Source organism: Misgurnus anguillicaudatus, chromosome 5 (assembly GCF_027580225.2).
Source record: "Misgurnus anguillicaudatus chromosome 5, ASM2758022v2, whole genome shotgun sequence".
Taxonomy (NCBI): domain Eukaryota; kingdom Metazoa; phylum Chordata; class Actinopteri; order Cypriniformes; family Cobitidae; genus Misgurnus; species Misgurnus anguillicaudatus.
Window position 1 is genome coordinate 26,217,628 of NC_073341.2, and position 14,390 is coordinate 26,232,017.

The 14,390-nt window shown below is 39.2% G+C and overlaps 1 protein-coding gene across 1 annotated transcript; it reads right to left on the reverse strand.

The window, feature by feature from the left end:
* Positions 1–2,688: 2,688 nt before the first annotated feature.
* On the reverse strand, positions 2,689–8,795 carry gpr61 (G protein-coupled receptor 61). The gene is made up of 2 exons (XM_055167895.2): positions 8,215–8,795; positions 2,689–4,912 (listed from the first exon to the last, which is right to left on the reverse strand). Exon 2 carries the CDS (start codon positions 4,653–4,655, stop codon positions 3,246–3,248), a length of 1,410 nt encoding a protein of 469 aa, XP_055023870.1. The 5' UTR covers positions 4,656–4,912; positions 8,215–8,795; the 3' UTR covers positions 2,689–3,245.
* Positions 8,796–14,390: the final 5,595 nt, after the last annotated feature.

Below are 14,390 nucleotides of genomic sequence, written 5' to 3' on the forward strand. Positions count from 1 at the left end.
CGCGCTATTTTTGTAAAGCGGATTCAGTGGTTGCAAAACTAATCAGAAATGCATCGTAAGCCTTTAACTTATTTAACAAATAAATTCTTAAAACGTGCCTATTCCTAATCAAGATGGTATATTTTTAAGGTTTTATAACAAGTGCATCGTCCTCTTAGAACAAACAAGCACACACACTTATGTATTGTTGTAAAAGTGTTGTGGCAGGTTATGATAAGGGTCTTTCGCTCATAAACGCACTCCCTTCGCCAGAGAAATGTCACAGAGGATAAGTTACCATGGAAACAGCAAGTCCCACAGTGGATGAGAATAAAGCCCGTGTTCCGCCATTGAATCACAGTTGAGCCGAGTCTGGATTTGTTTGGTCTCACTGTGGATCTTGGATTTGAGAACAGCAATGTTTCTATACCTGGCATGCATCACCACACACACAATATGAATCCTTTTACACAAAAGCGAATCTGGATTATTCTGCACAAATGTAAACATTTTAAAGTAAATTTGAGCTTGGATACTAACCAAGACCACTGATTATTTATTAATCTGTTCTATTAATCTTAGCAGGCAAAGTTTGGGCTTTACCACTGTAATTGATCAGATCCTGAATATAGTTTATATAAGCTCGACCTGATTTTGCCAAGGGAGAGATGTCCTTAGGGCAACATACTGTGTTGACCCGCAAGGCCACATTTTTGTAAATATACCCTAATCCCAAACCCTAACCATGCCTGAACATTAAAATCAGAGGGAAATGCTCTAGAAGCAGTTAATCCTGGTAGTAAGAATAGTCATTTCTTAAATAAACTTATTTCTGAAATCTGATTGGTTGATTGAAATGTTGTGGAGAGGTCAGGAGAGGTTTTAAAATAATGTGCATACTGCTTTTAGCATTACTCTTAATGCTTTCATTATTAATTGTTGCAGATATTTGTTACAAAATCTAGCCTATGATACAGAGATCTGAGGCATAAAATTTAATGCATTTTACATACAGTAGGTTTACTTATACGTGAAAATGCGCATAACTGATCTCTAATCAGCAGCAAGGAGTAACCTCCCCCTGTTCTGAAAATGACTTCACAAAGCTCTCAACACCTTCATCCCTCAGCTAAAAGGTCAGCTTGTTTGAACTTCACCACTAGAGGCCTCCCTCTTACTTACCAAACATCAAAGTACCTGACTGCACTGACTGCTTGTGTGTGTGTGTGTGTGTGTGTGCGTGCGTGCGTGCGTGAATATGATTGTCCATGTGCAAGTATATGTGTGTGGTCCAAAGAAAATTTAGCACCACTTATGGCTCTACATACAGGTGCTATATAGCACTTAAAAGTGGTTCCCCCATGAATGCAAGCCATGGGACCACTTTTAGTGCTATTTAGCAACCTGTTTAATGTGTGGTATTTACATAATCCTTTAAGAAAGTTCAAAGAATACAATGGGATTACCATGGTGCGTGTACAAAACTTTTTTTACATTCTGAAAAACTAAAGGGTCACATTGATGTTGTACTTATATATCAAGATGCATATACATTTAAATACTTTTAAAACCACACCTGTTCTGTATTTGAGCAGATTTAGGGATACTGAAGTCTCTGTCTGAACTTCATTACATTCTATACATTAAAGCAATACACCACCGTTTTTCAATATTTTACCATGTTTTCAACTTTGACAAATTAATACATAACCATCTTTTTTCGATGCGTGCACTTAATCTTTGTACAGCACGTCGTGAATGTGTTAGAATTTAGCCTAGCCCCATTCATTCCTATGGCTCCAAACAGGGATGAATTTAGAAGCCACCAAACACTTCCACATTTTCCCTATTTAAAGACATGAGCAGTTACACAAGTAAGTATGGTGACACAAAGTAAAACTTTTGTTTGGATCCTAAGGAATGAATGGGGCTAGGCTAAATGCTAACACATTCAAGAAGCGCTGTACAAAGATTAAAAGTGCATGCATTGAAAAAAGATATGTATGTATTAATTCATCTAAGTTGAGGTAAGAACATAGTAAAGTATTGAAAAACGGTGGTGTTTTCCTTTAAGGAAACAAAATGTAGGGTGCCAATGTCTTCCACAAACACCTGTCGACCCAGCTGATGATTCACATCTGATGTGAAAATTACAAATGAGTGAAGTACTGCAGGTGTGTCAGAATCCTCATCACATCTCATAGAAAATAAATAAATATAAACAGCAACATTGATCTCTTATGGGAGTGGGTGGAGAAGAGTGAATAATTGAAATCCGAACAAAATCTTGAAGGACATCTGTGAGAACACATGTTTGCCGCTGACCCGATTATTAGCCTACTGTCAGGGTCTATCAGATTGTCTCCACCATTTTGTGGATCAGGTGCCTTAGCGACTAAAGGCCCGGGGGAAGACACCATCTCCATGTCACAAGGTGTGAAAATGTGACTGAATACACAAAGCTAGTTTGTCTATTTGTAAACACACTTCACTCTTTTGTAAGCCAAGATTGTATCTCTTTGCCTGATTAAAATGTCTTGACGTATGAATGTGTATCTGTATGAACTTTCAGAAATTTAGCATTATATCAGACTCAAATTATTTTCTAAATTACAGCTCAACTCAACTGCAATTCATACCTTAAAGTTTCTTACTGTTCGATATTTCTCTGAATATACAAGAAAGACCCAATGCCTCACCACCACAGAGTACAGTATATGTTTCAAGGTTTTAAATTTATTCTTGAGGAAAAACGAAACATTTAGAAATAAGACATTGCAGACAGCCATAATTTTACGGCAGCACGGCGTATCTCCAATGTAGGAGCAACAACTAAAGAATTGGAGTCTACCCACCACACAAACAACCTTGATTCAATATTAGTGTGAGCTCCAAATTGTGTTATTACAATAACTAATCATATACCCATTTATTGTCTGAATTCACATTAAGAGCCTTAAAAATTAGTTACATCAATCACTTGCGATTTCATACTGCGTTTTCAATACAAATTCCACATCACAATGTTGCTTTTGTGTTACATTGTTTGGACAAATGTTGTTGAATCTATATTAAATAGTTTCTGTCAAATGGTAATGTGCTGGAATAAGATAATTCACCCCCAGTCCAACAACTGGCATGTCAATTATTTCCTCAAGAGAAAACAAGCTATGTACAAAATTCCTGGGCAGAGTACAAAAGGATCCGATGGCAAAACATTGCAACAACATATGATCAATTAAATATATATTTCACATTTGAAAATATCAACCTTGCAGTTCTGCTTTAGTCTTGATACAATTGTCCGGTATATTAAGATCATTCATGTGTTGGTGTTCGATGAATTCTGAGGTCTCCTCCATGATCTGACCAGGAATGTGGAAGTCAACAGATGTCCTGTGGAGCTCAGTAGAGAGAGGATTGTCCTCCTCCTGCTGAGGGATGGATATGCTTTGGGAATTTCTTTGCTGCATACTGCAGCCTGTTCCCTGAAGAAACTGGAGAAAGTTCTCCTCAATAGAAGCCTCTCTGCTAGGCAGCTGTTCGTCCTCACCTGGACGCCCCCACTTGAAAACGAAGGCCAAGTTTCTAGCCAGCTCCTCTCGGATTTGCCGATTCAGATAACCGTAGAAAAAAGGGTTGGAGGTAAAGCAAAAGTAGCCGATCCAAGTAAACACATCCTCCAGCTGAGCCATGCGTGCGAGATATTCGATAGAGGACGGCACGACGGAGCAGTAGAGGTGGAAGGAGAAATAAGGTAGCCAACACCCGAGGAACTGCCCTCCGACGACCACTAACACGACTGCAGCCTTGCCGCCACTGAAAGTCCTCTGAGGGGTGGTGCGAGCTCCGCTAAGGCTGCCCGCCGCGCTCGATCGGCTGCTCAAAGATTCGGAGCGGGGCCGTGGGGTCTCCATCCACGTCGGCATTGGGCCTTGCTGCATGGCGGCCACCCTGGCAACCTTAAACATGTTACAGTACACCACAAAGATGATAAGAACCGGACACAGGAAGTACATAAGAGTAAATAAGACCGTAAACACCAAGCGTTGGGGCCCTCCGTCCATCCTGTGGAGTGAGCAGCACTTTGGTACCGATATCTTTCCCATTAATTTCCCCGGAACCAGTCCGGTTTCTTCTCCTTCAAGTGCCCAGCCGAGTAAAGGGAATGCAGACATGATAGTGGCTTTGATCCATATTCCAATCAAAACCGACACCACCAACCCCACCGTCATTTTCACCTCATAACGCATGGGATGAACAACATAGTAGTATCTCTCCACGTTGATGGCGGAGATCGTGAGGATGGCGGCGCTGATCAGACCCACGCTTAGACAAAGGTAACCCTGACACAAAGCCTCATTTAAAAAGCCCTGCCCTGACAAGATACCCAAAGGCATCAATACCAGCGCCGCAATGAGATCTACTAGGCAGAGATGGAAGACGAACACAAATTTACGTAGTCGTGGTGTCTTCGCGATGACCGTCATGATGGCTAAGTTGCCCACCACGGCGAGTATGTCCATCAAGAGCATCGTGCACAGGGAGAGTGTCCAGAGCAGATGTCCATCTTTGGGCTCGCTCAGTCCTGAGGTGCTGGGTTGAGTCGCGTTTGGTCGCCAAGAGGGGGCGTGGGTGATGTTCCACAGTATGTTGTGGGCAGTTGTAAGCTCCATGAGAGGATGGAATGAGATTTGTGGGTGGAGGTGATGCTCGGGGGACTATCACCCATCCTCCCCGGCTGAAGATTGGGATCCAGTAGTGCCGCTCGATGATGGGGTTTTGACCGCTTTACGGCGTGATGGTAGAACGGATGGGAGGGGGTCTATTCTGGAGTTGGGGCATATTAGAGTCACAACATCCAGTTTCATCCTGCAATATTCACTTCTAAAATCCCTTCATCTTGCTGAAGTCCATGAGATCCATAATGTAACTGCGAAAAGAGACAATCATCAATCGACTGTTTGTGTACTTAAGCACTATAATAATCCATCATGCATAACAACAACATACCCCTCCATGCATGCCTCACTGAAATGTTAAAGATCATGTGGTCGGTGTTTACGGCCATAACTTCACACTCGCTTACATACTAAATCACATGCATTATTTGCCAACGTACAATGTCATACTTTATTGTAAAAACACTGTACTAGCTTTGTTTCTCTATAACATCGACACATCAAATTTTTTCTGTAAGGCATAAACGTTACCTCGTGACACAATGTGGTCATTGTTGTGCCAAGAGCATCTCTAATTTAGATATAAACTGTTGTTTTAGGATATGTCTGTAACCATAGAAGCTTTGTTTTGTGCTCGAGGCTTGTGACCATAATGATCATTTACATTTATTTATAGAAAGGTTCTTCGGATGTTAAAGGTTCTTTATGGAACCATATAGCCAGAAATGGTTCTTTTATGGCATCGTGAAGCACCTTTATTTTTAAGAGTGCATTTTGTATACGATCACATACTTAAGTGATTTAAGTAGTGAAGCGCATGGATGCTATCACACATGATATTCTGTACAATAAACTAGAAAGTTAGCAAAAAATTTAATACTTTAGATTGTGAGCAGTGGCGGCTTTTGACTGCTCATCCGAGGAGCACTAATTCAAAATAAGTGTTCGGAGGTTTGAAATATCATATGTGTGTTGCCTGCGTTTTCAAAACATGTGTTTGTTGCGTCATGTAAACCACGCGCATCACGTGCCTTGCCAAAACAAGCGCCCGCCGCACACGCTCCAAAACCATTTATGATAAAGAGACGCTCACGTTCACAAAACACACGCAAGACACTCCCTTAACAGTAAACTCTGATTACGCATGAGATTATAAGAGTATCTGGCAAACGCGAGCGTCTCTTTTATTATAAACCCTTTAGAGGCATCTGCAACAGGCACTTATTTTGACAAGACACGCGATGAACACAGGATCTCTCGAGGCGCAGAACACACACTTTGAAAAAAAGGAACCACACACATGACGTGACGAACTTCGCATCGAGCGCCTTCGAAAAAGTCACCGGCCGCCACTGATTGTGAGCATTTTTAGAGTTTAAAAACACCACTTAAGGTCATCCGTAGGCTAATGAAAGAAAATAAGCCTATTAAAAAACAATTATTATTATTATTGTAACTCGATTGTGTAGAATAGGTGGCTTAGAAATTACACACTTTACCTTGAAGGACTCTTAAAAATGACTTTAATTGGTATAACCTAATGTATCCAAATTAATTACATCATAATTCGCAATATAACTGACTTGCTTTTGACAAAAGAAATTAGGGTTAGTCTGAGGAAGGGCCGTAAAAGACCCGAAAAGTCACTTATTTCATGTAAATGGGAGCTCTTCGATGTGTGGATCTTTTCTTTGATACTTGTACTATACACTGTAAAACCTGACAGTTAACTTAACTCAAACCATTTGGGTCAACCGGTTGCATTAGACCATTTAAGTTTTAAAGCACATAAGTTTGAGTACTGTGAACTTGAGTCATGTGCAGTTGTGCACTGTATGTGCAATACGCTGTATGTGTTTTAAAACTAATGCAACTGGTTTACTTAAATGGTTTGAGTTGAGTTAACTTTTAGGTTTTACAGTGTATGTATTCGATCTTGCACCTGTACTTGACATGGATGTGCGTGATAAAACTGTTTTTCTTTTTTGACAAAAGAAATATAAAAAGCAATATACAATTTTTTTTTTATACTTAGTGTGTTGGTTTTATGATCTAGACTAGAGAAATTTCCCCCGGTAAAAATAAAGTATACTTGAACATACTAAAAATATACCTAAATACCAGCAATTACATTTTTAGTACATTGTTATTTTTGTACTAAATTATAGCTTAAAAGATGCATACTACAAATAGACTAATTAAAAGAAAAATTCTACTTTAGCAGTACCTTAGTGCACTTGAAAAAGTATACAAAATACCAGTAATGATTTTTAGTGTATTGAAATAAATGGTGTCCTAAAATAGCACAGTTGAGTACACATACATGAATGCGTCACTGTTTCTCTCAGTTAACATATTACTAAAGGTGCTATAGACATAATTACACACAACTTAATTTATGGACATCTATGGTTTGATTTCTTTGTAGTTTTCCAAAATCTGGTGAAAATTTCATATCAATAGCACCTTTAGAAATATGTTTTATTTTACCTGCTGTAGATATTCTTAAGTTTGCCTAAAGACAAATATTTTGTATATTAAGTACAAAATTAGTGCATGATAATAGTACATTTACTAAGTGCACTTAAATAAAGCGTATTTTGTTGCATTGTTTTCCACCTTTGGTGTCATGACATAATAAACAATCCACCTTAAAAATAAAATTTTAATCCATCCAAATGAAGGATAAAATTCTTGCATATTTTTGATTTTGTGGTATAAAATTCTATAATTACATAATTAGAGTCTTTAGCAAAAACACACACTTTTTCTATAGGAGGGGATTCAGATCAGCTGGCTGTGTGTTAATATTTTCAAATGCATCACGTCCTCTGCAGGACGACTTAAACTGTAGGACTCGCGAATGCATTTTAAAATGTTGCAAGCGAATCGACTCCACTCTGTGAGCTCTGCTAGTCTTTGTGCTACATGAATCTTCGAGCAAGTAAAATCTGGGGGCTGCCAACAGAGAAACATATGACCCCGTAATATGCACATGACTCAATATTTACTGCAACGAAAACAAGCTCTGTTGTTCAACAACCCAATTTCTCCCTCAGGGTTAGCAGAACGTTGTACTGTCAGTGCTGGCAACTTACAGACAGTACCCCACACTTACAGACATGAGGTGCTGCTGTCACCTCACCTAAATAATTCACTAACACACTGACATGTCCTCTGATGAGTGTTGGAGTTTATTGTCGGATGCCAACAAGTTCCCATAATCCCCCGAGGTGAGCTGATTCAGTGCACAATTGCACATATGTCACGCATGTCACACCTTTATTCAAGGCCACCGCTGGTTTGAATTCCTAAGAAAGCACCCAAACAGCTATTTCTCCATGTCACTGCCTGCTAGCAAGAACCCTAACCTTGATAAATCTGCATCTGCAGAGGTTCACATCATGAAAGCCACTCATCTGTCTGGGAATTCAACATGCATGCATGACATTTTTAAAATACGGGCGTATGTTGCCTCATTGTGAGGTGAAGAGTTAAAAGACTACTAGCTCCATGACACAAGGAGGAGAACATAAGAATGAGGAGAACATACCTGAGTCTACAGGAGCTTGTTGTAGTAGAAGGGTCCAACAGGGAAGATCTCCTCTTCAGTTTCCAGGGTTAGTGTCGCACGGCGGTGAGAGGGGGATGAAAAGCGGGGAGAGGAGAGAGAGAAAGCGAGAGCAAGAGAAAGAGGTACCCGACTCTTCTCCTCACCTGGCCCTTTCATCTCTCCGCCCCTCACCCTTTCACCCGCCCACACGCATGTACACACACACAAACAGAGATATCACCCCCCTCCCCCGTCAGCGATGCTTCAGGCAGGCGACTGGTCCAGGTGGTCAGGCTGGTGTTGCTGCTGCCGAAATGATGGAGAGATACAAAGGCACGGTCTCTTCAGATGCCACCGTTTCTGCACACGCTCGCCCCGTTTCTGACACACACACATCCACGCAAACACACATAAACATGTGCACTCCCTCACACGCGCACAGGGCAACTGCAGAGCAGAATGGAGAGGAGACAGGGATGCAGGGAAACAGCCTTCCTCACATCACTGGGTCCTAGTGCCCACCCCTTATCACACATGTGTGCCCACAGACAAACAGGCGCATATAGTACATGTGGGGTCAAAGCAGGCTCTGTGAGAGCATTACAATGAAATAATAGCGGTATGGCACAAAGTCTCTTTTTATGTTGCCCAGTAAGACCTGTGTAGATCTCTGTATCAAATCCTTTAAAAGCCCTCTCATGAGACCCTAATTATTTGTTTGCGGTTACAAAGTCTGCCAAAGCACAAAGGGTCTGAGAGAAAAGACCTGCAGTTATGCTGTGCAAGTGATGTCCAAAACAAACAGTAAGCTGTTTTTACTCTGTGGTGTTGGGATTTGACACCAGGGGTGTAAACATAGAAACTGTCGAATTGTCATGGGATTGTTGTGCATATATGCCATTATGCAGTACTTCAGTTGCAATGACTTTTGATATTCAGATATGTATTTATTATGCTTTGATGTATAAATCTGCAGCTATTACAAATACTGATAAATACTTGAATGCACTCTTAAGTAAAAAAAAAAACATCTGCCAAATTTGTAAATGTAAGCTTGGTACAGGAGTTTGCTTATAGTTTTCATTTTTTTTAATAAATTTTCAATTTTGAAATAAAAATGATAATGCACAGATTTGCATGTTTTTGGGATATTCTGATACACAGAAATCGTACAATATTAATTTTTTTTCAGGGAAACCAGACAAACTGCAAAACTGAATAAACAAATTACTGGACACGTTGTCGTTATTAATATCAAGATAATTGCAAACATATGTTTACTGGAAAAAAATCACAAGTGTGCGCATATAAGCATCTAAAGTTTTTTGGAAGTGTTCAGCAGCACGCTTGCAAAAGGAAATCAATTTGTAACTGGATGTGTCCTCTGCCTCTGTGATTGAAATCACTGTATTTTTTGAAAAAGAATACCATCAAACAAACAAAAAAATCATGAGGACAATATTAGGCTGGCCCCTTAAATCTAATGTGTTTCCTTAAAAAAAATTGTATTGGGCTTTTAAAATAGTAGAGTACCGGTAAATATAAGTTTATAATTGTTTAAATTTAAAGGTGCAGTGTGTAATTTTTAGCGGCATCTAGTGGTGAGGTTGCAAATTGCAACCAATGGCTCAGTTCACTGATGACCCTCGCTTCTGAAAAGAATAGAGAAGCTACGGTAGCCGCCACCGGACAAACATGTCATCGTCGGAGACAACTTAGTAAAAAAAGTTTGTACGTTAAGGGATCTGTAGATCATGGTGGCACAAAATGGCGACTTCCATATAAGGGGACCCTCACTGTATGTAGATAAAAACATTTCATTCACTATATGTAGATAAAAACATTTCATTCTAAGGTAATAAAAACATAACGGTTCACTATATAGTTTTGTAAATTATTTAGCATTTTTGACAAGAGATTCTTCTAAAAATTACACACTGCACCTTTTACTGTGCATTCAGACCGCCACCGGCGAGAGCGTCAAAGTGGCTGGAAGTCATTCATTTTCAATGAGAGCTGGCAACGAGCTCCGGCGAGCAGCGGCGCGTTATGTACAGCGTGAGCATCGAGGAGAGTTGAAATCAGTTCAACTTTATGGTAATGAGATATGACGCGGTTCGGCGGCAACCAATCGGAAAGCGGAAATGTTCGGCGGCAACCAATCGGAAGGCGGAAACCTCCGCCTGAGAGGAGTTCAGAGAATGCATTACGGCACATTCACACGGGGCGTCAGCGTTAACGCTTCTCATTCACTTTTAATGGGTGACGTCATGCGTTGGCGAACTGAATTGTGGATCCGTCGGCGCCGCGTCAGTGCCGTTGCTCGCGGCAGAAGTTGAACATTTCTCAACTTTTCAAGCGGCAACGCGTGCGTCAGCCAATCAGATCGCCTTATGCAAATAACCTAGGTAGAGCCAGCCAATTACGTTTATGAAAGAATGGAGCATGTGTAGCGGCCACTGTGATTGGCTGTTGGCCACGCTTCAGACAAGCCTTCTGTTAAGCGTACACCTTTTCTTTGGCGTCATTGGCAGGGCAGCCAGAGCTTTTATTGAAGCACAGTAAGTTGATATGTTTGAAGTTTGTGATAAATACAAAATAGGAGGATCTATTCAAATAAAAATAACCACTCCACTTAAACTATGCGAATCGAGTCCAAAACTGCATTATAAAAATAACTAAATAATTTACGAGCACAAAAATCAATTTACACCAAAGTATCTGGGTAGATCACATGACTATTAAATTCAGGCATGCCCAAATCTGCAAAACTTTTAATTATACTGCAAAGCATAGTTAAACCACTAGTCTAAAAACCCTTTTTAAATTATGGCTCAAAAATGCAATTTTGCTTCAAGGTTTTAGAATTACAACCAATCTGAAATCTATAGGACTGATCATTATATTTCTGTGAGAATAAATATGCACAGAGAAATAATAATAAAACTTATATGTATAATTGATAAAAAGATGAGGTCTTGCCTTTGTCATTTCAGTGCAAGGATTAAACTCATTTTGTTATTTAAGCATAACATTAAAGCGCTTTTGTATTCTAAAATGTTTTAAGAGACATTTTTTTTCAGTATGTGTTCCCTGGATATCAAACCATGATCTTTGCACTGTCAATGCTCTACCAAACCAGAGAATGTAAATATTGAAATATATTGAACATCATCAAAAGAAAGCAAATACTGGGACCTGCACTTGTAATGCTTGACCTTTTTTCTCAATCACTGCTCAAATCCTCTCATCCCTTGTTGGTGAACAACCACCACAGCATCTTAGGTGGGACTGAAACACAGATTAATCGATAGGTCGATATCACGATACCTCGAAAGACACTCGCTGGACTAACTATCAGTGGAGGGATTAGACAACAATAGGAGTGAAACAAGAACACTTTTGTGTGTGCGCGTGCGTGCGTGCGTGCGTGTGTGTGTGTGTGTGAGAGAGAGAGAGAGAGAGAGAGAGAGAGAGAGAAAGACAGCATGCTGAAGGTGTTGAGAAAGACAGAAATAGCATATACTTGCTGAACCCGGCAGCACCAATCACAGCAGAGGCAAAATACAATGGTCTCCATGACAACCCAGGAGACCATAGACTCCAGGCTGAGCAATAACAGTCCAAGCATCTCCCTGTGCGACAGCCACTTATAACCAACGATATTTTTAGCAACACGCTCCAAATATAAACACACGCACGTGTACACGCCCATCCACAGAGGTATGACTCACCCCCAATTTCTTCATTAACACCAATTATTACAGATCCTTGTAAATAAATAATACATTTACATAATACATTTCAAAATACGCAACAATAATTGTAATTTCTCTGAACAAATAACGCTTGATATTTAGGCTAGATATAAGCACATGTTTAAAAAAAAAGTAAAGGCATCTGATGAAAATATATAAGAGAAATAAGATAATGCACGAGAATGACAAGTAATGATAAATTGCTTGTCAATGTGAGAATGAAAGACATGTTTTATTATAATTTCGCCACGTTTTGTTTTGTGCACCTGTGTATTACAGTAAATTGACTGCAGGGGGCGCTGTTAGATTAGAGACGACGGAGAGACAACGTTCCGTGGAAGTGGTTAGATAAATTATACATCTTAAAATGCTATGCATGCATATGCAGGAGTGTAAAAATAGGTACCTATCAAATAGACATACGTAGCCTGCATTAAAATGGAGTGAAACGATCTTAAATGCATGACAGAAATTGCTTATATATATAGTTTCTGTCCGCTTGTCTTCATGAAAAAATATTAATTGAATAAATGACATTAATTTGAATTACTGCAAGATGTAAAATGATTGTCCTGTGCTTGCTGTTTGTAATTAAGTCAGGGTTGAGTGTGCATTTCTAATTATTCAGGCCTGTTTCATAAACACCATGACAACTGTCATGTTAATGACACACTTGGCTGCAACAATTGCACCATGATGTCCACCGTTTCAACTTTTGCAAGCTTTGTTACCCAGAGGGTGCGTGCCCAGAGTGATGAAATGCTCAAATGCTTGTCCTCTGAGGTTTTTCAGTAACTGTGTTAATGTAAGACAGCATGATCAAACATATTGGTGACCCTGTCTTTGAACTACAGGCTTAAATCTTATAATCTAATAATGAGAGAAGCATGAAAGTTTGATTTCAATCTTTGACATGACCTTACTCAGTCATTATTAACATATCAAGGTTATATTTTCACATAATGTTCTTTATATTACATAGGATGATTTTATGTAGAAAACAGTAAATCACAAAATAACATAGAAAATAAAAAATATCAATTTACTCTTTTTCCATATTCTTTGCATTGTGCCATGAACCAGTACATACAATGTGCACACCCTTCTATATTATTATTTTTAAGTAATGCATTTAAATAAATGTCATGTGTTACAGTTGACTATATAGGAAGCTTTATTTCAGCTTTAAATTTATGATGTATCGATGGTGATTGTTCACCACAACAGCAGGAAAGAGAAAAACTCTCCTGTTTGTTCTGACCTACTTACAGAGAGGAACTACTTACAGAGTCTAGCACATTTCAGCACACACATACATAATCTCACGCACAACGGCAAAAGCATGTATGATTCTTTATGATCTTCAGCCTTTACATTAAAATAATAATCTCCCTTGCAAAGTAAAAAGGGGGATAGGCATTCAGTAAAGTTTAACAGAGGTCTTATATCTCTCGACCAAACATATTATATATAATTACTAATAAGTGATAAAGGGTACATTTTCTGCCTCCATGAAAGTCAGTTTAATTATTTTAATTGGCTTTTATGAACAAAGCAGTGCATCCACAGCTAAAGCCCAAGGGAGACTGCATTACATTCAATGCATTAATGCCTGAGCAACTGTAATTATAGAAGACCGGGAATGATAATGCCCCAGGTATGAATTCCCATCATAAAGATAATAACGCGTATAATAAATAATGAACAGATCATCAGTCTTATAGGCAGTGAGGTTCTCCTTGCCCTACATGTGCATCATTTTAAGATGGTCCAGCAACATCATCCATCAAAGAATGAATGAAAGCGCAGGGTTTGCCAAATACAGACATGCCTGAAGCTGTCCACGCATCTGTCAGTGGGCGCATTATATTTTTGGACCTTGTGAGACAGTCCAAGCCTTTACTCGTGAGCTATATGGCTATATTTTATTTAAGAGGGCATGTGCCAATGTACTGATTCGCCAGCTAGTGCTGATGGATGCACTAAATAATTTATAAGGGCACACTTTTGCATTTAAAACAGAGCAATAGAATATATGGAGATGTGAAAGCCCCAAATGTGTTTCAAAGCCAACTAATATTTGCTTGATGACAATTTTAAATAAATTACACTTATGCTCCAAGATGCTAGCATCTATAATAATAATAGTAGTATTTTTATTAGCTGATTGGTTATGATTGCTATATTTACTACGTTTATATTCACAGAAATACAAACGGAAGCTTGCTATTGATTCTGTTAGTCACTGGCCATAATAAATCATCGAATCCTTCACAAGTCATCTGTATGAACTATGAAAGCAACTGAGAGGACTATAGTTCTAATTTACAAGACCGCAAAAGATGTAGAAACAAACCGCAAGTGTGAGGAAATGTTTGACAGTAAATTTAAGGGGAACGCTGTCAACAACTATCAACA

Bases quoted from the DNA above. Each gene is read 5' to 3' on its own strand.
- gpr61 (XM_055167895.2), bottom strand. From the start codon at position 4,655: ATGGAGCTTACAACTGCCCACAACATACTGTGGAACATCACCCACGCC.